A 23,493-nucleotide genomic window follows, 5' to 3' on the forward strand; every position below is an offset into this window, starting at 1 on the left:
TGACTTTCACTTTTCACTTTCATGCATTGGAGAAGGAAATGGCAACCCACTCCAGTGTTCTTGCCTGGAGAATCCCAGGGACGGGGGAGCCTGGTGGGCTGCCGTCTATGGGGTCACACAGAGTCGGACACGACTGACGCGACTTAGCAGCAGCAGCAGCCTTCTCTGCCCGCCACTATCTCCCAGATAGTGCCCAGACTTGCCCAGACTCATATCCATGGAGTCTACGATGCCATCCAACCATCTCATCCTCTGTCGTCCCCTTCTCCTGCCTTCAGTCTTTCCCTGCATCAGAGTCTTTTACAGTGAGACAGTTCTTCGCATCAGGTGGCCAAAGTATTGGAGTTTCAGCTTCAGCATCATTCCTTCCAATGAATACTCTGAGTTGATTTCCTTACAGATTGACTGGTTTGATCTTCTTGCTGTGCAAAGGACTCTCCAGCGCCACAATTTGAAAGCATCAATTCTTTGGCACAACTCATTAGCATTAAATACATTCACAGTGTTGTGCATCTATTTATTTTTTATCAGATTACAAAAGATACACAAACATTAACTGTGGAATATGTAATTTAAAAAAATATAGAAAAACCCAAAGAAGACAGTAGAACCCATCTAGGGAAGAAAAAAATCTGTTGCTGTGTTAATTTCTTTATTTCAATCTCTTATCTCTAATTTTTAAAAGTAAAATCGGGATTTTACTCCATGCTTGCTTTCTCTTTGACTCTTTTCTCTATCAGAATATCACGACTGCTTTTATAGATTTATTTTCTTTTTTCTTTTCATGTATTGAGTTAAAAATTTTATTGTTGAATTTTTAATACTGAGGAAAACAGGGATGAAACCTAAAATCTCCCATAATTTTTTCTAACATAAAAAAAATATATATATATATATGTACACACACACACACACATATGTGCGCATGCTCCATGTAAGAAAACCATGCAGTACAGAAAAGTTAAAAGAAAGAAAGAAAAAGGAAAACAAGAGTAGAAAAACAAACTAAAGAGTAGAAACTTCCCGTTTCCTTCCAAACCAATTAACACATTCATTTTGATTCTTTACAGCACAGAAATGTGTGTTCGTTGTTGTATTGTCTCTTAAGTCATGTCCGATTCTTTGCAACCCCATGAACTGTAGCCTGCCAGGCTCCTCTGTCCATGGAATTTCCCAGGCAAGAATACTGGAGTGGGTTGCCATTTCCTTCCCTCAGGGAACTTCCCAACCCAGGGATGGCACCCACATTTCACAAACGGTAGGTAGATACTTTACTGCTGAGCCACTTGGGAAAGCTAAAAGTGTGTATATGCATATATATATATATATATATATGTATGTATCTGTGTGATGTTCTTTTATTTCTGTCCCTGATTTTTCATTTATCAAAATGTCTCAAAACTCTTCACAAGAAAGCAGGTACACCTCTACCCCACCTTTCTCAAAGCTGCATGTCTGGTGGCTGAGTCCCTCCCCAATGACCATCTACGTGCCCATAAATTTTACCTGACTTTTGCAAGTGGCCTGAATCTGTAGCTGGCATATTGAGTGCAGCACTTTCACAGGCTCGTCTTTCAGGATTTGAAATAGCTCAACTGGAATTCCATCACCTCCACTAGCTTTGTTCATAGTGATGCTTCCTAAGGCCCACTTGACTTCATATTCCAGGATGTCTGGCTCTAGGTCAGTGATCACACCATCGTGATAATCTGGGTCATGAAGATCTTTTCTGTACAGTTCTGTGTATTCTTGTCACTTCTTCTTAATATCTTCTGCTTCTGTTAGGTCCCTACCATATCTGTCCTTTATTGAGCCCATCTTTGCATGAAATGTTCCCTTGCTATCTCTAATTTTCTTGAGATCTCTAGTCTTTCCCATTCTATTGTTTTCCTTTATTTCTTTGCATTGATCACTGAGGAAGGCTTTCTTATCTCTCCTTCCTATTCTTTGGAACTCTGCATTCAAATGGGAATATCTTTCCTTTTCTCCTTTGCTTTTTGCTTCCCTTCTTTTCGCAGCTATTTGTAAGGCCTCCTCAGACAGCCATTTTGCTTTTTTGCATTTCTTTTTCTTGGGGATGGTCTTGATTCCTGTCTCCTGCACAATGTCACGAACCTCCATCCATAGTTCATCAGGCACTCTGTCTATCAGATCTAGTCCCTTAAATCTATTTCTCACCTCTACTGTATAGTCATAAGGGATTTGATTTAGGTCATACTTGAATGGTCTAGTGGTTTTCTCCACTTTCTTCAATTTCAGCAAATTTGCCAATTTTTCAATAGGCCAGCAAATTAGGAAAACACAGCAGTGGCCACAGGACTGGAAAAGGTCAGTTTTCATTCCAATTCCAAAGAAAGGCAATGCCAAAGAATGCTCAAACTACCGCACAATAGCACTCATCTCACACACTAGTAAAGTAATGCTTAAAATTCTCCAAGCTAGGCTTCAGCAATACGTGAACCGTGAACTTCCTGATGTTCAAGCTGGTTTTAGAAAAGGCAGAGGAACCAGAGATCAAATTGCCAGCATCTGCTGGATCATGGAAAAAGCAAGAGAGTTCCAGAAAAATATCTATTTCTGCTTTATTGACTATGCCAAAGCCTTTGACTGTGTGGATCACAATAAACTGTGGAAAATTCTGAAAGAGATGGGAATACCAGACCACCTGACCTGCCTCTTGAGGTCAGGAAGCAACAGTTAGAACTGGACATGGAACAACAGACTGGTTCCAAATAGGAAAAGGAGTATGTCAAGGCTGTATATTGTCACCCTGCTTATTTAACTTATATGCAGAGTACATCATGAGAAACGCTGGGCTGGAGGAAGCACAAGCCGGAATCAAGATTGCCGGGAGAAACATCAATAACCTCAGATATGCAGATGACACCACCCTTATGGCAGAAAGTGAAGAGGACTAAAGAGCCTATTGATGAAAGTGAAAGAGGAGAGTGAAAAAGTTGGCTTAAAGGTCAACATTCAGAAAACGAAGATCATGGCATCTGGTCCCATCACTTCATGGCAAATAGATGGGGAAATAGTGGAAACAGTGGCTGATAGACACTTACTCCTTGGAAAGAAAGTCATGACCAACCTAGACAGCATATTAAAAAGCAGAGACATTACTTTGCCAACAAAGGTCTGTCTAGTCAAGGCTATGGTTTTTCCAGTAGTCATGTATGGATGTGGGAGTTGGACTGTGAAGAAAGCTGAGTGCCGAAGAATTGATGCTTTTGAACTGTGGTGTTGGAGAAGACTCTTGGGAGTCCCTTGGACTGCAAGGAGATCCAACCAGTCCATCCTAAAGGAGATCAGTCCTGGGTGTTCATTGGAAGGACTGATGTTGAAGCTGAAACTAATGCTTTGGCCACCTGATGCAAGTAGCTGACTCATTTGAAAAGACCCTGATGCTGGGAGGAATTGAGGGCAGGAGAAGAAGGGGACGACAGAGGATGAGATGGTTGGATGGCATCACTGACTCGATGGACATGGGTTTGGGTAGATTCCAGGAGTTGGTGATGAACAGGGAGGCCTGGTGTGCTGCAGTTCGTGGGGTCGCAAAGAGTCAGACACGACTGAGTGACTGAACTGAACTGGAACTGAACTGAATCTGTAGCAGTGGAATTGCTGAGTCCAAAAGTAGCTGCGTTTATGCATTTCAGTTTGTATTTCTGTTGCCCAAACTGTGCCAGGGACTCTTTTGGGAGGGGATTAGCAGTGTGGAGAGGGAGAAAAAGTGAAAAGAAGCAAGAAGCAAGCTCCCATAAATCTAGAGGGGGCCTGATGAAAGAGGGCAAGATGTCCGCCTTTTCCCATTCTACCTGCAGGGGGCAGCAAACGACTGCCCAGTTTCCAGCCATAGGCTCACCCTTCGGCTGGCTGGAGTTGATGAGATCGCCAAGCAACAGCTTTCCCATGACAGCGGAAGGGAGCAACCAGGTAGCACCAACTTCTCAGGGAGGGACAGGACAGACTCAGGTGGGAAGATCTGTTCTCCCCTAGGCAACCCAGCAGCTTAGGAGCCCCCTTTTTGTCACTTCCAAAGCTGTGTGCCCTGGAGCAAGTGGCCTGACTTCTTTGAATTTCTCTTCCCTCTTTTATAAACTGAGAATGATGATTACAACAACAGGTAATGCTTATATGAATTCATATGGATAACCTCATTTACTCTCACACTCACCCTTTTATGTAAATCATCCTCAGTTCAATTCAGTCATTCAGTCGTGTCCAACTCTCTGCAACCCCATGGACTGCAGCATGTCAGGCTTCCCTGTCCATCACCAACTCCTGGAGCTTGCTCAGACTCATGTCCATTGAGCCGGTGATGCCATCCAACCATCTCATCTCATCTTCTGTTGTCCCCTTCTCCTCCTGCCTTCAATCTTTCCCAGCATCAGGGTCTTTTCTGATGAGTTAGTTCTTCACATCAGGTGGCCAGAGTATTGGAGTTTCAGCTTCAGCATCAGTCCTTCCAATGACTATTCAGGACTGATTTCCTTTAGGATTGACTGGTTTGATCATCCTAATTATATATTAATAAAACCCTAACCCTAACCCTAATTTTAATTTTAATTAACATCCAAATTTTATATTAATAGGTATAGAAACTGAGGCTCAAATGTAATCCAGTGCATACTGAGTGTTCGGCCCTTGTCACCCACTATGAGGCCATCCTCTCAAATAAGAGGATTATTTTTATAAATCTTTTCATAAAAATTATGCATTATTTTATAAATCTTAGGAAAGTGTTTCTCAACCTTTACTCCCCATTATTACCTCCTAAAGAGACCATTTTAATTTAATTTAAAGAGAAAGTTTAATACCAGTGAATTAAGATTTTGTCAGGGAGGTTTAAGCTTTGGAGGACCACTTTGTGACCTATTGAAATATTTGTTTTCTTGTCCCCCACTCTCCTGAACCAATTTTCATCTTCTTGAGGGTAGTATTAACTTCACTGATAATTTGTGTTCTAAGGGGGTAAACGTGGCAAATAAACTATGATACAATGCTTTTGATCACCTAAATTTTTTATTTCATTTCTTTTAATTTGTATTTTGTTTGGCTTTGTTGGGTCTTAGTTGTGCGGGATTTTTGGTGTGGTGCATGGGCTCTTTAGTGGTGGCAGGCTGGCTCAGTAGCTGCAGCTCACAGGCCCCAGGGCGTGTGTGTTTCAGTAGTTGCAGTGCGTGGGCCTGGCTGCTCTGAGGCCTGTGGGATCGTAGTTCCCCCACCAGGGATTAAACCTGAGTCCTCTGCATTGCAAGGCAGATTCTTAATGACTAGACCACCACCCCTTAATTTATATCCTCTTAAAGAGTGTCTTTATTTTTTGGGGCTCCAAAATCACTGCAGATGGTGACTGCAGCCATGAAATTAAAAGACGCTTACTCCTGGGAAGAAAAGTTATGACCAACCTAGATAGTATGTTCAAAAGCAGAGACATTACTTTGCCAACTAAGGTCTGTCTAGTCAAGGCTATGGTTTTTCCTGTGGTCATGTATGGAAGTGAGAGTTGGACTGTGAAGAAGGATGAGCGCTGAAGAATTGATACGTTTGAACTGTGGTGTTGGAGAAGACTCTTGAGGGTCCCTTGGACTGCAAGGAGATCCAACCAGTCCATTCTGAAGGAGATCAACCCTGGGATTTCTTTGGAAGGAATGATGCTAAAGCTGAAGCTCCAGTACTTTGGACACCTCATGCGAAGAGTTGACTCATTGGAAAAGACTCTGATGCTGGGAGGGATTGGGGGCAGGAGGAGAAGGGGTCGACCCAGGATGAGATGGCTGGATGGTGTCATGGACTTGATGGACGTGAGTCTGAATGAACTCCAGGAGATGGTGATGGACAGGGAGGCCTGGCGTGCTGTGATTCATGGGGTCGCAAAGAGTCGGACACGACTGAGCGACTGAACTGAACTGAACTGAACTGAAAGAGTCTCAAGATTTTCATTATATAACTGCTGCTTTGTCTACAAACAAAGAAAATACAATGAATCAGTTAGGGCTTCCTCAACGTCTTCATCCTCAGAGTATATTCTTCGAAATCATTTTCCAACTTTTCCAGGTTGTCAATATCTTTGCTTGATCACATAACATCTCCCTCTCTGCTATCAAGGACTCTTGCAAGGAGCATTTCTTTAAGACGATCTGCATTGTTTTCAAAGACTAAGGTATGGAAAGGGGGAAAAACACATATTGTATGGCAGGAAAACGGGGGAATAGTGCCTTCCAAGCAAGACAAAGTTGTCGGTAACGTGGCACAGCCCTCGAGTAATCCCTGGTGGGACGTTGCTGGTGGCCCAGTGGTTAAGACATCATCCCCCACTGCACGGGGTGCGGTTTCGATCCCTGGTCGGAGAGCTAAGGTCCCACCTGCCTCATGGCCAAACTACCAAAACACAACACGGAAATAATATTGTAACAAATTCAGTAAAGACTTAAAAAAAAAAAAAAAGGCCCACATTAAAAAAAAAAAGTAATCCCTGGTATGACATGGTAATGAAATTGAGCAGGACCCTGGAGGGCCTTGCCTGAGACAGACCCCCTTGTCTTCTACCGTTTGTTCTTGGAAAAGTTTTAGTGTCCTAGGCCTTTCCCAAGTTCTGAAGAGTGAACTCAATCAGAGAAGTGAGAAAATGTAGAAAGAAAGGAAAACAGTCAAGCAAACAAAATAGTAATAGTTTAGTCATTGACATAGTAAAAGACCTTTAGTTCCTCCTCAAAAACTATAGATGATATTCCGAGCCCTAATTGAGCTGTTTTGGTTTCCCTAATGGCTCAGATGGTAAAGAATCCGGCTGCAATGCGGGAGACCTGGGTTTGATCCCTGGGTTGGGAAGATCCCCTGGAGGAAGGCATGGCAACTCACTCCAGTATTCTTGCCTGGAGAATCTGCATGGACAGAGGAGCCTGGTGGGCTACAGTCCACGGGGTCCCAAAGAGTCAGACACGACTGAGTGACTAAGCACAGCACACACAGCAGATATTGAAACCGCCAGCTGGTGGAAGAAGTTAACTGTATGCTGCCCACAAGCAGGTAACCCCAGACTGGTTGGAATCAGAGGTTGACGATCAAGATTCCCCCAAATAGCCACCTTGATACCTCACCACCAGCCAATGAAAAGGACGTACAAGAGCTGATCATTCACCCTGTGACTTGCTCTTTCACCTTGCTTTTAAAAACCCTTTCCTGAAAAGCATTACGGTCTTCAGGTCTTTTGAACATGAGCTGCCCATTCTTCTTGTTTGGCTCTGCATTGGGCACCTTGCCATAAACGCTGAAATTTCCTTCTGAGCAATCCGGTGTCATTAGATTGGCTTTACTGCAGGCAGGGGTCAGACCCCAGTTTGGTTCAGTTCCAATGAGCTAGGTATATCACCTCTGAGGTCTTTCCCCCCCACCAACCCATAAATTCAGTCCAATCATAAGAAAGCATCAGATAAATCGAAATGAGGGCCATTCTACAAAGGATCTGACTAGTATGCCTCAGGACTGTTGTTGTTGTTGTTCAGTAACTAAGTCGTGTCTGACTGTTTGCAGCCCCATGGACAGCTGCACGTCAGGCTGCTCTGTCCTTCACTATCTCCCGGACTTTGCTCAAATTCACGTCCATTGAGGTGGTGATGCCATCCAACCACCTCATCTTCTGCCACCCCCTTCTTGTTTTGTCTTCAATCTTTCCCAGCATCAGGGTCTTTTCCAATGAGTTGCCTCATCACATCAGGGGGCCAGAACATTGGAGTTTCAGCATCAGCATCAGTCCTTTCAATGAATATTCAGGGTTGATTTCCTTTAGGATTGACTAGTTTGATCCAGACTATCAAAGTAATGAAAAAAACCCACCAAACTTCCCCAAAACCCCAAATGACAGACTGATGATCAGGGGCCTAAGGAGACATGGTGATTAAACACAATGTGGAATCCTGCAACAGAACAAAGGACCTAACTGCTGTGCACACCAGTGTTCACAGCAGTGTTATTCACAATAGCCGAAAGGTGAATGAAAGAACCCCCAAGTCTCCATGGGTGGATGAATACATGAATAAAGCATGGTAGATCCATACCATGGAATATTTTTCAGCCTTAAAAAGAATGGGGATTCTGACACATTCTGCAACACAGGTTCAATCCTTGGTCCAGGAGAATCCCACATGCTGTGGGGCAGCTAAGCCCTTGTGCCACAACTCCTGAGCCTGTGCTCTGGAGTCTGAGAGCAGCAACAAGAGAAGCCTCCTCAGTGAGAAGCCTGCACACTGCAACTAAAGAGTAGCCCCCACTTGCCGCAAGTAGAGAGAACCTGCACACAGCAACAAAGACCCAGCACAGGCAAAAATAAAGTACACATTTTAAAAGGAGCCCTGTGCCATTCACAGTCGTTCCCCATGCCCCCTCCCTCAGCCTCTGGCAACCGTGAATTTGCTTTCTGTCTCTGTGGATTTGCCTGTTCTGGACATTTCAAATAAATGGGATCATACAGCATGTGGCCTTTTGTATCTGACTTCTTTAACTCAGCATAATGTTTCTGAGGTTCATCCGCGATGTATATACCTGTATATACTATATATACCTGTATTTACATGCATACATATGTATCATATTTGTATTGATCAGTATGCATAATATTTATATATTGATACTTAAGAAAGTAGCACAATAAATCCTTTAAATGTTCTGAAATCCATTTGTCTTTTTATTTTTCAAAATGCGTCATTCCCTATTATGACTGGATAATATTCCATTGTATGGATAGACCACGGTTTCTTTATCCATTCACCAATTGATGGCCATTTGTGTAGTTTCTACTTTTGGTCCATTTTGAATAATGCTGCAGTGAACATTCACGTACAAGTTTTTATGAGGACATAGATTTTCAATTCTCTTCACCTAGGAGTAAAAATTGCTGGGTCATATGGTAACTCTAAGTTTAACTTTTTAAAGACCTGCCAGATTGTGTCCCAAAGTGGCTGCATAATTTTGCAATCTCGTCAGCAGTGTGAGGGCTTCCCCAGCGGGGCAGTGGTATAGAATCCACCTGCAGTGCAGGAGACACTGAAGACATGGGTTCACTCCTGGGTCAGGAAGATCCCCTGGAGGAGGACATGGCAACCCACTCCAGTATTCTTGCCTGGAGGATCCCATGGACAGAGGAGCCTGTCGGGCTATAGTCCAGAGGGTCACCAAGAGTTGGATACGACTGAATGACTCAGCACACATGCATGAACATGCACCAGCAGTGTATGCTGGTTCCAATATATCTACACCCTGGTTAACACTGCTTATTGTGTGCCTTTTTTTATTATAGCCATCCTAGTGAGTGTGGTTTTGATTTGCATTTAATTTATCTAATGACTAGTGATGTGGGGCATGTTTTCATGTGCTTATCGGCCATTTGTATATCTTCTTTGGAGAGACGTCTATTCAGATCCTTTAACTGTTTTGTTTTGCTTTAATAGACGTTTTTAGAGCAGTTTTAAGTTCACAGCAAAACTGAGAGGGAGGTGCAGAGACTTCCCTTACATCTCCTGCCCTACTAATGTACCACCTCCCCAGTTACCAACACCCTCCATCAGAGTGGTGCATCTGTTATAATTAATGAATCTACACTGACCCATAATCAGTCAGAGTCCATCGTTTTAAATTAGAATTCACTCTTGGTGTTGTACATTCTGTGGGTTTGGACAAATGTATAATGATGCAAGAGTAATGATGCAGACTCTTCATTATAGTATCATACAGAGTAGTTTCACTGCCTTAAAAATCCCCTGTGTTTCGCCTATTCATCTCTCCCTCCCCTTAACCTTCGCCCGTTTTTCACTTGCATTATTTGCCTTTTTATTGTGATGGTGGTGATGGTGTAGTTCCTGAGTAGTATCTGACTCTTGCGACCCCATGGACTGTAGTCTGCCAGGCTCTTCTGTCATGCGATTTCGCAGGCAAGAGTACTGGAATGGGTTGCCATTTCCTTCTCCTCTTTCTTTCTTTTTTTTTTTTGTAGACTTGTAACAGTTCTTTATGTGGCTTGGTGACCAGTCCCTTGCCAGTTATGTGATTGGCAAATGTTGTCTCTGTTTTGTGGGCACGCGCGGGTTATTGTGTACACATAGGTTTTCATGTCCTCTGGGCAAATGCCCTGGAGATTGCTAAGTCATGTATAAGTGTCTGTTTAACTTTATAAAAAAAACCTGCCAACTCATTTTCCAGAGTGGCTGTACCATTTTGCATCACCATGAGCAATGTATAAGAGTTCCAGTTGCTCTATATCCTTGTCAATATTTGGTATTGTCATTTTTTTCCCCAAAAAAATCATCCTCAGGGGTTCTTTAAAGCTTGATCATAGTCATACTTTATAAGATGGCTTCACATATTTGGAAGCTGAGGCAGGGGCCAGAGGAGCCTGGTGGGAGGAACTGTGATGGTTCGTGCCATGGAAAGCAGGGATGAGGGAAGGGGAAGATTCCAGGGTGGTTCAGGGGGTCTAGGGTGTGGGGCTGGAGGTGGATAGGCAGGAGAGGAGAGTGGAAGGAGGTTAGATCCTGAGTGAGAAGGGCAGGGAGTACCAGACTGGGAGCAACTGACTCCCAAACTTTCTGCCCAGGAGGATTCTGGGTCTTAATAACATTGGCAGCTGCTACGTTGTACAGTAAGTTCTGTGCATATGAACCTTCAAGTTAAAAACTCAAAGATGTAGACACACATCTGACTCCAGCAAGGAATCAGAATCGGTGCCATCGATGTCAGACGGGCGTGAGATTGCAGCTTGCCCATCTCCTATTGCTGATAGTCCTTCAGCTTCACCACATCTCACCTCCTCTCCCTCCTCCAGTCGGCTACTCTTCCTGACTGTTCATTTGATGCCAGCCCCTGTATGCCAACTATTGTACTGTACTACTGTACTTTTCAAGGTACTGTGCTGTAGGACTTGAAATGTTTTATTTTGTGTGTTTGCTTTTTATGTGCAATTTGTGTGAAAAGTATTACTACTGTATGAATAGTACAAAAAGCCAATTGTATTAGTTGAGTGCTTCGACGAACTTTGTTGGACTTAATGAATGAATTGGACTTAAGAACGTGCTCTTGGAATGAAATTCATTCAATATGTAGGGGAAATTACTGAATTTACCCCTTGAGAATACATGGTGCACATTAACATATTAAAGGGTCTGACAAGTCCTGCAATAAAGAACTATGGTATTAATTTAACCCAAACTTAGACATTAGATTGCTTTTCTCAAGCCGCAACATCATTCTCATCATCATCTCCAATGCACACCTCATCTAGCTTGTTCACTATCATGTGTCTAGAATTGGCTTAAATTCAATGGTTAAAAATATTTTTTTTTGGTTGGGGAAGTTGAGTGAATGATCTCACATTTCCTTCTCCAGGGGATCTTTCCCACCCAGGGGTTGAAACCAAGTCTCCTGCTTTGGCAGGCAGATTCTTTACTACTCTATGAGGTAGGTACTAATATAATTTCCATCTTACAAACAAGGCTCAGAGAGGCCAGGTGACCCACCTAAGGCCACACAGTTAGTGGGTAAAGAGCTGGAATTTGACCTGAAGTGTGCTGGCAGCCTCTCCCCGACCCTGCCCGTTTCTCAAAGATGCCCCACACCCCCAGTCTCACTGGTGATGGCAAGTGTGGTCTCCCCACTGAGGGGCTGCCCTGTGACCTCCCTAAGCCCTTCTCCTTGCCCTGATGGCTGTGGACATATACTCAGGCCGTTGCCCAGAGAGCTTGGCTGTAACTTGAGTCTCACCCAGGCTGGGGGTGATGAGGAGGGTGGGCAGGTGACAGCCAGGGCAGGGAGATTTGCCCAGACACTGGTGAACAGCAGCCTGGCAACCAGTGTGGCCCTGAGGAGATCGGGGCGGGGGTGCTTTGGGAGCCTGTTCAAGAGTCCAGGCAGAGGTCTCCACTATGGGCAACAAGCAAACAGTCTTCACTCACGAGCAACTGGAAGCTTATCAGGTAGGGATGATGGACCAAGCCATCGGTGGGTTTGGCAGCCTGGTTGTTTTCTTGGCTGAAGAAATGGGGACAGCATCCCTTCATCCTGGGGGGTGGGGGGCGCAGTCAGCAAGAGGTCCTGGGGTGGCTCTGTGTGTGGATTCAGGCAGCGATGGGTTGTGGGAGAGGAAGGAGGCCCCCCCCACCCCCCGCATCAGGCAGGGTCTGGGTTAAGCCAACATCTCTCTCCACAGGACTGCACCTTCTTCACGAGAAAGGAAATCATGAGGTCAGTCTGAGGAAGAAGGGAAGAAGAGCTGGGAAAGTAACTTTCTATATGCTTTGCAATTTGACTGTGCTCGATGCTTAATGGGGGAATCACGTGCTCAGTTGGTGGATGCATGCAGAGATGGGAAGGCTGCTGAGAAGCCCCATCTGGTCCTATTGCCACATCTCTAGGCTGACGGGCTTGGGCTTCCTCCGAAAGGGGGCAGGGAGCCATAGAGAGTGTGTGAGCAGGGACGATGTGGATCAAAACTTCCCTCTGAGGCCCAGTGAGAACAGGCTGGGACCCCAGGGGGCAGAGTCTAGAGCCAGCTCTGGGCAGTGGGGCTGACATCAAGGTTAGAGGGTGAAGAGGTGGCCCCAGGCTGCTGCAGGTTCCTGGCGTGAGTGAGGCAGGCATGGAGGGGCTATCCTACAGCATCACTCAGCCCATGGAGCCATTATCCAGATTCCGGACCCATGAACTTTGACCTGTGAAACCCAAGCTGGCTGGGGTTTGACTGCAGAGTGATCAGGGCCAAGGTCCCAATTGTGTGGGTGCAGGACATCCATTATTGATGGGCAGAACTTCCACCAGTAAGTCCCACCGTCTGGGCGAGGACAGTTCACAGGGTCACCCTGACCATCACGATCAGATTACTGATGGGGAAACTGAGGCTCACACAGGGGAGGCTGACCTCAGAGCCCTGGGTAGATGGGTAGGGCCCCAAAGAGTTTGAGGCTAACATTTTGTGCGTCTCAAGCTTCTTGCTTCTCACACAGACCTACTGAGCAGAAAGGGGGAAAAGGGGAAGGGGGACTTACTCGAGGCCACATAGAAACCCAAACCCAGACTATTCTCTGAAGGGACCCAGCAGTGAAGTTCCAGATATCCCCCTCTTCCAGTTCCTAGCCATCATATGACCCAGAGGCTTCTATCCCCTTCTGAGGCATCCCTAACAACTTCAGGATCTCTGGCTCATCAAGGATGGTCTGTATAAGGTGACTGCTCAGCATGTTCCAGTGATGGTACAGTATCACCAGGCAAGGGCATTGGAGTAGACACTTGACCCCACCATCTAGGCAGTGTGTATGGCCTTTGCTGTTTTGCAAAATGCCTTTCATTTACCCCTTGGAGAAACCTGAATATTAGACTTTGTCTCTGGCGCCTTGAGGGAACTGCAACCCCCATTATGGAGGCAGAGAGGGAAAGTGTGAGGATGAGTGTCTTGCCAACAGTGTGATGATGTCCAGCAAATCGTAGATTCACTCAGAGTCTCTGAATGCTCAGTGTGAGATGACCTTGCCTTAAGCACTCTCTTTTCTGTCAACCCCATCTGCCTGGTGAGCTCTTATTTGTGCTTCAAAGCCCAGCACCTAGCACCCATGCCCCCTCCTCCAGGAAGTCCTTCCATCTCCTTGGCCTACTTTCCCCACTCCAGTTTCCCCTAGCTTTGTTTGTTTGTTTGTTTGTTTTTTTTAACATTTTAAAAACAATGAATTGATTTTCTGGCTGCTCTGGGTCTTGGTTGCTGTGGAGGTTCCTCCAGTTTTGGTGAGCAGGGACTACTCTCTAGTTGTGATATGTGCGCTTCTCACTGCGGTGGCTTCTCTTGGGAGCATGGGCTCACAGGTGCGTGGGCTTCAGTGGCTGTGGTGTATGAGCTCAGTAGTTGCCTCATGGCATGTGGGATCTTCCCAGACCAGGGACCAAACCTGTGTCTCCCGCACTGGCAGGTGGATTCTTAATCACTGGACCTCCAGGGAAGTCCCTGGGGTCCTGTCTTTACCTTGGCTTTGTCCCTAGGGAGATAAAGGTGTCCCTGTGTGTGAGGGTTGGGCCCAGGGCTGATGGCTCAGCATCCTTCATTGTAGAGTGAGCATCTGTGAAAGTGAGAGAGTAGAGACAAGCCCACCCTCACTCATCTCCCAGACCTTCTCATTGTTTCCCTCCCCATACCAGGCTCTTCTATCGCTATCAGGACCTGGCCCCTCAGCTTGTCCCTCTCGACTATACCAGCTGCCCTGATGTGAAGGTGCCCTATGAGCTCATTGGCAGCATGCCTGAGCTGAAGGTATGCCCGGGGCCCTGGGGCAGGCATGGGAAAAAATAGAAGGGATGTCCCTTGTTGTATTTCTATGAGGTGACTATTGCAATTATTTCTATTTTACAGGTGAAGAAACTGAATTTCAGAAAGGTTGAGACACTTATTTATGATCACACAGCTAGGACATGAGAGAGACACAATTCAAACTCTGGGTTGTGGGAAAGATGAGATGAGATAATGCAGGTAAAGGGCTTAGACATGGCAAGTACTTAGGAACATTGCGCTGAGTACGTGCTGAGTCTCTTCAGGCATGTCCATCTCGCCAGGCTCCTCTGTACATGGGGATTTTCCAGGCAAGAATACTAGAAGTGGGTTGGTGTGTCCTCCTCCAGGGGATCTTCCCAACCTAGGGATCGAACCTGTGTCTCTTATGTCTCCAGCACCGGCAGGCAAGTTCTTTACCACTTGCACCACCTGGGAAGCCCACTCAGGAACATTAGTTCTTCTTTTTCATAGTAGAAGCCATTAAAGACAGATTCTTCTCAGCAGGATGTTTGACACTAGTTTGTGACTCTGGAGGGGACTTGTGGGGTGACAGAGAATAGGGATTATTTTATCACAAGGACAGAAGCCTCATTCAAGAGGGACAGAAAGTGTTGTGCTTTGGAATCCCCCTCCATAATTCAGCTTCTCCCAGTAAGAGTCTTCAGTCTCAGCCACCCTGTTCCCTTGAGGTAGTGAAGGGAAACACCAACTGCCCCAGATTTCCTCCCATCAGCTCTGCAACAAGCAGAAATGAGGTTCCTCCACCGGAACTGTTTAGAAACTCTCCCAAGACAGCCTCTGATTGGCCACCTGGAGTCACATGATCATCCGAGAGGCAATCGCCATTGCCAGGTGAATGGAAATCCCTGATTGGCCTCACCGGGGTCACGTGACTGCCTCTGAAGCCAGAACGGGGGTTAACTGGCACCCAGGCCATAGAGGAGGAGAGTGGAGTTGCCTGGAGTCCCTTCCAGGGATCATAGGAGGAAGAGAGTCTTGGTGAAGGGTACTCAGAGGTTCCCAGGAAGGTGGGGGCTGACGGTGAAACCACACGGAGCCCCAGAAAACCTGGTAAGGGATGGATTTCCTGTCTCTAGGACAACCCCTTCCGCGAGAGGATCGCCCAGGTCTTCTCCGAGGATGGGGATGGCCACATGACCTTGGACAACTTCCTGGACATGTTTTCTGTGATGAGTGAAATGGCTCCCCGTGACCTCAAAGCCTACTACGCTTTTAAAATTTATGGTGTGTGTGCAGACCCCAGGGTGGGGAAGTGGGAACGAACCCAGGTCTTGGGTTAGGGACTGCATGGCCATCGCGTATGTCTCACCAAGGGCTCTGAGGCCCTGCCTGGCCCTGTCCTTCACCCCACCTTGGTACCTCCCCCTCCACTCTATCCCTTTGTTAATTCCATCCAGCTACACTGGCCTGGCTGTCTCCCCAACACATCAAACCCTTTCTGCCTCTGGGCCTTTGCCTCTGCTGTGCCTTTTGTCTAGAATACCTTTCCCCTAGTTCCTTCTTACCTTGATATTTCGGTCCAAAGTCGTCCCTGCCTCACTCCCCATGCCACATGCAATTTCTCTCCTAGCATGGAGCAGTGCTGCTTAACTTCTTGTTCATTCATCTGTTCACATCTTGTTGATTTTCTCTCTGAAGAGACCCAAGAGCAGTGACAGTGTTTGGTTTGCCATCTGTCTCTGGCACATAGTAGGTATTCAGGAAATACTTGTTGAATGAATGAATGAAAACTTACCACAGTGCCTGGCACAAAGTAGGCATTCAATAAATACTTATTGAAAGAGGGAATGTATGAAAACAGTTATCACTCGCTTGACACGTAGTAGTGTTAGTCTCTTAGTTGTGTCCAGCTCTTTGCGACCCCATGGACTGCAGCTTGCCAGACTCCTCTGTCCATGGGATGCTCCAGGCAAGAATACTGGAGTGGGTAGCTATTCTCTCCAGGAGATATTCCCCACCTGGGGATTGAACCTGAGTCTCCTGCATTGCAGGAAGATTCTTTACCATCTAGGCCCCCAGAGATTGACACATAGTAAGTGCTCATTAATACTTGAGTGAGTGAATGACCTCCTAGCAGTTATCTACCCAATTCCAAAGCAAGATCTGGCTGTTAGCCCAGGGTCTTGGGTTCCCTCCAGTGCCTCAGTTTCTTCTTTTGTCACATGGGGACAAGATGTATTCACCACTGGCCCAGCCTGCCTGGTCCCTGTTGTCTGGTCACCCCCATGTCCCCACCTGTCCTGCTTTGCAGACTTTAACAATGATGACTACATCTGTGTGTGGGACCTGGAGCAGACGGTGACTAAGCTGACTCGGGGGGAGTTGAGCACTGAGGAGGTGAGCCTGATATGTGAGAAGGTGCTGGATGAAGCCGATGGGGACCACGATGGGCGGCTGTCCCTGGAAGACTTCCAGAACATGATCCTTCGGGCACCAGACTTCCTCAGGTGATATTCCTCGCCACCCTGCACAATCCATTCCCATGTACCAAAGGAGCGCTCACGGATTAGATCCACAGACTCTGAAATTTCCTCAATTTTTTCATTTGTGACCTTGGGGAACTTTCCCGACCTCCCTGGCCTCAGGCTGTGTCTTTTGAATGGGGCTAATTAGAGACCCTGGGGACACCTCTTGGGGGTGGACACAGCTCTTTGGGTGAGTAGAACATGGTTGGAACTTCAGCCCTCACTTGCCTGAACATTTTGCAGTGAACAGACTGGACAACTGTACTTGGCAACCCTAGGGAGAATCAGCACTCTAGGGAGGATTGTTGTTCAGTCGCTTGATCGTGTCCGACTCTTTTGCGACCCCATGGACTGCAGTCTGCCAGTCCAAGGGATTTTCCTGGCAAGAATCCTGGAGTGGGTTGCCATTTCCTTCTCCAGGAGATCCACCATAGATTAAATGAGTTAATAAAGGGGGTGGGTGGGAATACATGGAAGATGTTTTTATATCTCCTGTGAGCTTGGAATGGTTTTTACATTTTTAAATGGTTGGGGGAAAAAAAACATACTCCACAACACATGAAAGTGATATAAAAGTCAGATTTCCGTGTCCATTGCTGGTTTTATTGGCATACAGCCATGCCTATTTGTGTTCACAGTGTCCACAGCTTTTTTTGAGCTTTAAGGTGACATTGAGTCATTGTGCGAAGTTGTAAATATCAATCATTTGGCCCTTGGCAGAAGGAAGTTTGACTGACCTTGAGCTAGTGCATGGAAAGAATTTAGAGCAGTTCCTTGCACACAGTAGGTGCTCAGTAACTGTGTGCTACTGTTACTGTTGTGGGTTTCATGCCCAGAGGACCTCCTTCCTCTACCTCGGATAAGCAAGGCTGGTCTCGTGGCCACTGAGACATGAATAATGACACCACGATGAGTCCCTTGCCACTGACTGAATACCTGATGTGCGTCCTGCTCTGTGTATTTGCCTCTTTTTAGCCTTCATTACTGACTGAGCCACCAAGCTTCCTTAGAAGCTCAGATGTTAAAGACTCTGCCTGCGATGCAGGAGACCTGGGTTTTATCCTTGGGTGGGGAAGATACCCTGGAGAAGGGAATGGTTACCCACTCCAGTATTCTTGCCTAGAGAATCCCATGGCCAGGGGAGCCTGGGCGGCTACAACCCCTGGGGTCGCAAAGAGTTGGAAATGACTGAGCGACGAACACTTTCCATTTTTTCCATTCTTCCAACACTTTCCACTCGTTACAGTTCAGCTAAAGAGGGATAGCTGTTACCCCCATTTTGTCGTTCAGTCTCTCAGTTGTGTCTGACTCTCTGTGACTCCATGGACTGCAGCACGCCAGGCTTCCCTGTAATTCACCATCTCCCGGAGGTTGCCCAGACTCATATCCATTGAGCCCGTGATGCCATCCAACCATCTCGTCCTCTGTCGTCCCCTTCTCCTCCTGCCTTCAGTCTTTCCCAGCAACAGGGTCTTTTCCAGTGAGTCAGCGCTTCGCATCAAGTGGCCAGAGTATTGGAGCTTTAGTTTCAGCATCAGTCCTTCCAATGAATATTCAGGACTGATTTCCTTTAGGATGGACTGGTTTGATCTCCCTGGTATTCAAGGGACTCTTCAAGAGTCTTCTCCAATACCACAGTTCAAAAGCATCAATTCTTCAGGGCTCAGCCTGCTTTATGGTCCAGCTGCCCCATCCTAGACTACCAGAAAAACCATAGCTTTGACTATACAGACCTTTCTCAGCAAAGCAATGTCTATGCTTTTTAATATGCTGTCCAGGTTTGTCATAGCTTCCCTTCAAAGCAGCATGTGTCTTTTAATTTCATGGCTGATGTCACTGTCTGCAGTGATTTTCGAGCCCAAGAAAATAAAGTCTATCACTGTTTCCTTTGTTTCCCATTCTATTTGCCATGAAGTGATGGGACCAGAGGCATGATCTTAGTTTTTTGAGTGTTGGGTTTTAAGCCAGCTTTTTCCACTCTCCTCTTTCACTTTCATTGAGAGGCCCTTTAGTTCCTCTTTGCTTTCAGGCATAAGAGTTGTGTCATTTGAATATCTGAGGTTATTGATATTTCTCCCAGCAATCTTGATTCCAGCTTGTGCTTTATCCAGCTCGGCATTTTGCATGACGTACTCTACACATAAGTTAAAATAAGCAGGGTGACAATATACAGCCTTGACGTACTCCTTTCTCAATTTGGAACTAGTCCATTGTTCCGTGTCTGGTTCTGTTACTTCTTGACCTGCATACAGATTTCTCAGGAGGAAGGTAAGGGGGTCTGGTATTCCTATCTCTTAAGAATTTTCCAGTTTGTTGTGATCCACACAGTCAAAGGCTTTAGAGTAGCCAATGAAGCAGAAGCAGGTGTTTTTCTGGAACTGTCTTGCTTTTTCTATGATCTAGCGAATGTTGGCAATTTGATTTCCGGTTCCTCTGCCTTTTCTTAATCCAGCTTGTACTTCTGAAAGTTCTTGGTTCACGTACTATTGAAGCCTGGCTTGGAGAATTTTGAACATGACTTTGCTAGCATGTGAAATGAGTGCAATTATGTGGTAGTTTGAACATTCTTTGGCATTGCCCTTCTTTGGGAATGAAATGAAAACTGACCTCTTCCAGTCCTTTGGCCGCTGCCGAGTCTTCCAAATTTGCTGGCATATTGAGTGTGGCTCTTTTAGGATTTAAAGTAGCTCAGCTGGAATACATCACCTCCACTAGCTTTGTTCACAGTGATGCTTCCTAAAGCCAGCTTGACTTTGCACTCCAGGATATCTGGCTCTAGGTGAGTGATCACACCATCGTGGTTATCCAGGTCACTAAGATCTTTTCTGTATAGTTCTTCTGTGTTTTCTTGCCACCTCTTCTTAATATCTTCTGCTTCTATTAGGCCCATACCATTTCTGTCCTTTATTGTGCCCATCTTTGCATGAAATGTTCCCTTGGTTTCTCCAATTTTCTTAAAGAGACCTCTAGTCTTTCCCATTCTATTGTTTTCCTCTTTTTCTTTCCATTGTTCACTTAGGAAGACTTTCTCATCTCTCCTTGCTCTTTCTTGGAACTCTGCATATAGTATAGATGGGTTTATCTTTCCTTTTCTCCTTTGCCTTTTGCTTCTCTACTTTTCTCAGCTATTTGTAAGGCCTCCTCAGACAGCCATTTCGCCTTTTTGCATTTCTTTTTCTTGGGGATGGTTTTGATCACTGTCTCACGTACAGTGTTATGAACCTCCATCCATAGTTTCAGGCACTCTGTCTATCAGATCTAATCCCATGAATCTATTTGTCACTTCCACCATATAATCATAGGGGACTTGATTTAGGTCATACATGAATGGCCTAGTGGTTTTCACTACTTTCTTCAATTTTAGTCTGAATTTTGTTATAAGCAGTTCATGATCTGAGCCACAGTCAGCTCCTGGTCTTGTCTTTTGCTGACTGTATAGAGCTTTTCCATCTTTGGCTGAAAAGAATATAATCAATCTGATTTTGTATTGACTATCTGGTGATGTCCATGTGTAGAGTCTTCTCTTGTGTTGTTGGAAGAGGGTGTTTGCTATGACCAGTGTGTTCTCTTGGCAAAACTCTGTTAGCTTTTGCCCTGCTTCATTTTGTACAAGGCCAAACTTGCCTGTTACTCCAGGTGTCTCTTGACTCCCTACTTTTGCATTCCAGTCCCCTATGATGAAAAGGACATCTTTTTTTGGTGTTAGTTCTAGAAGATCTTGTATGTCTTCATAGAACTGTTCAACTTCAGCTTCTTCAGGCTTGGATTACTGTGACATTGGGGCATACTTGGGGCATAGGCTTGGATTACTGTGATGTTGAATGGTTTGCCTTGGAAGCAAACTGAGATCATTCTGTCATTTTTGAGATTGCATCCAAGTACTGCCTTTTGGACACCCAGGGCAACCCCAGGGGTGGAACATGACTCAAGTCCCCCTTTCCCCCCTCAATCCCTGAATTTCTCAAGGAGACTAAAGCTTCACCTCCTCATTGATTCATCAGAACTGCCAGAGGAGGCCTCTGGGCGGGAATGTCACTCCCTGAGGCTGGCACAGTGCTTTATAGTCACGAAGCACCTGCCATTCTGCCATCGCATTGCTGTGACCATGAGGAGTGCTCCTTTTTTTTTTTTTTGAGGGATTCTTGCACACAGTGATAGATATAATGGTCATCGGAATTAAATTCTCCCATTCCCATCCATCTTAGTTCACTGATTTCTCAAATGTCAGTGTTCACTCTTGCCATCTCCTGTTTGACCACTTTCAACTTGATTAATGGGCTTTCCTGGTGTCTCAGATGGTAAAGAATCCATCTGCAGTGCAGGAGACCTGGGTTCGATCCCTGGGTTGGGAAGATCCCCTGGAGGAGGGATGACAACCCACTCCAGTATTCCGGCCTGGAGAATCCCCATGGACTGGTGGCTACAGTCCGTGGGGTTGCAAAGAATCGGCCACGACTGAGCGACTAAGCCCAGCACAGCACACGTGGATCTAACAGTCCATGTTCCTTTCCAATATTGTTCGTTACAGCATCTGACTTTCACCTCCAGACTGGGCATTGTTACCGCTTTGGCTCCGTCCCTTCATTCTTTCTGGAGCTATTTCTCCACTCTCTTCCAGTAGCACATTGGGCACCTACCGACCTGGGGAGTTCATCTTTCAGTGTCCTATCTTTTTGCCTTTTCATACTGTTCATGGGGTTCTCAAGGCGAGAATGCTGAAGTGGTTTGCCATTCCCTTGTTCGGTGGACCTCATTTTGTCAAAACTCTCCACCATGACCCACCTATCTGGGGTGGCCCTACACGGGGCATGGCTCATAGTTTCATTGAGTTGGACAAGGCTGTGACCCATGTGATCAGTTTGGTTAGCTTTCTGTCATTGTGGTTTTCATTCTGTCTGCCCTCTGATGGATGAGGATGAGGTTTGTGGAAACTTCCTAGTGGGAGGGACTGGCTGTGGGGAAAACTAGGTCTTGCTCTGGTGGGCGGGGCCACACTCAATAACTCTTTAATCCAATTTTCTGCTGATGGGTGGGGCTGTGTTCCCTCCCTGTAGTTTGGCCTGAGGTCAAACTATGGCAGGGACAATGACTGCTGCACTCACCTGGTAGGTAATGAGTCCTTTTTAGGAGGTTGCCATTATCCTCATTTTATAGGGAAATAAACTGAGGCCCAGAGAGGTAGCCTTAGAGTCTGGGGCAGAGCCAGGATGTAATCACTGATCCAAAATGATGTGCTCTTAACCCCTGTAGGGGCCAGGAAGACCATGGCCTAGGGTTTATTGAAGGGGCCATCTCCCCCCTGCACCCCCGCCATGGCTCCTTGCCTGCCTTGGGGACTCGCGGTGGGAGTGTTGGGGAGGCGGATGAAGGGAGGCTGCTCTCTGCCTGCTGACAGACTCCTTCCTCTTTGCACCCAGCACCTTCCACATCCGCATCTGAGGGCACCACGGAGGAGCAGCTGGGCCAGAGGACGCTGGAGTGACCCCTCATCCTGCTGTGAAATCTGCTTTCCCTGGGCTGTGGGAATAAACACATGTCACTGAGTCACAGCTGCCTGGAAAAAATGTGTTTCCCGCCTAAACCGGGGAGATCAGAGGGGGACAGCCTGGGATCACACCTCTGTCCTCACTGTGTGATTCTGGCTTGGCTGCACGCTCTGTGGGCCATCATCTTCCCATTTGTACAAGGAAAGGGCTGACTCTGGACATCTCTCCGCTGTGAGGGCTGGAAGTGACTCACCTGGTGGGCAGAGGAGATGAGGCCCCTGCTGTCCCGCCCCAGGGCATCCCCAGGGGTGGAACATGACTCAAGTCCCCCTTTCCCCCCTCAATCCCTGAATTTCTCAAGGAGACTAAAGCTTCACCTCCTCGTCGACTCATCAGAACTGCCAGAGGAGGCCTCTGGGCGGGAATGTCACTCCCTGAGGCTGGCACAGTGCTTTATAGTCACAAAGCACCTGCCATTCTGCCATCGCATTGCTGTGACATCCCAGCAGGGCTGGCAGAGAAGCACTCCCACTTCCTTCGGAGACAGGGGAGTGACTTGCCCGAGGCCACACCTGAAGTCATTTGCAGGGGCAGACTTGAGCCCAGGCCCGCCTCACTGCAGATCCCAAACCTCTACACCTTGCAGATTTGGGAAGCCACACACTATCCCACTTGGGCTTCCCTGGTAGCTCAGCTGGTAAAGAATCCATCAGTAATGCAGGAGACTCTGGTTCGATTCCTGAGTCAGGAAGATCCCCTGGAGAAGGGATGGGCTGCCCACTCCAGTATTCTTGGGCTTCCCTGGTGGCTCAGACAGTAAAGAATCCGCCTGCAATGTGGGAGACCTGGGTTCAGTCCCTGGGGTGGGATGATCCCCCTGGAGGAGGGCATAGCAACCCACTAGCATTCTTGCCTGGAGAATCCCCATGGACAGAGGAGATTGGTGGGCTACAGTCCACGGGGTCGCAAAGAGTTGGATACAACTGAGCGACTAAGCACAGCACAGCACAGCACTCTACTCCACCTAGAGTCATCTTGGAGGCCCATTCCATGGCTCTGATCCATCCAAGGAGTAATCATTCTTGTGACTGAAACCAGACTCCAGGGACCTTCCCAGACACCTCCACTGTGCATAATTCTAGGGTGCCCCCTCCCATCCTAATCCCCATTTATTAAGCACCAACTGTGCGCCAAAGCCTAGGTTTTATTCGCATTCTGC

At 46.5% G+C, this 23,493-nt stretch overlaps 1 protein-coding gene across 2 annotated transcripts; it reads left to right on the forward strand.

Annotated features, from left to right (window-relative positions):
• Positions 1 to 11,915: 11,915 nt before the first annotated feature.
• Positions 11,916 to 22,227, forward strand: CIB3 (calcium and integrin binding family member 3). 2 transcript variants are annotated; one of them, XM_068980910.1, is made up of 6 exons: positions 11,916 to 11,966; positions 12,200 to 12,234; positions 14,173 to 14,284; positions 15,400 to 15,547; positions 16,575 to 16,770; positions 22,206 to 22,227. In XM_068980910.1, exons 1-6 carry the CDS (start codon positions 11,916 to 11,918, stop codon positions 22,225 to 22,227), a joined length of 564 nt encoding a protein of 187 aa, XP_068837011.1. The 2 variants fall into 2 exon arrangements, with proteins under 2 accessions (XP_068837011.1, XP_068837012.1); XM_068980911.1 differs by lacking the exons at positions 12,200 to 12,234; positions 14,173 to 14,284.
• The last annotated feature ends 1,266 nt before the right edge of the window (positions 22,228 to 23,493 follow it).

Source organism: Capricornis sumatraensis, chromosome 9, assembly GCF_032405125.1.
Source record: "Capricornis sumatraensis isolate serow.1 chromosome 9, serow.2, whole genome shotgun sequence".
In the NCBI taxonomy this organism is placed as follows: Eukaryota; Metazoa; Chordata; class Mammalia; order Artiodactyla; family Bovidae; genus Capricornis; species Capricornis sumatraensis.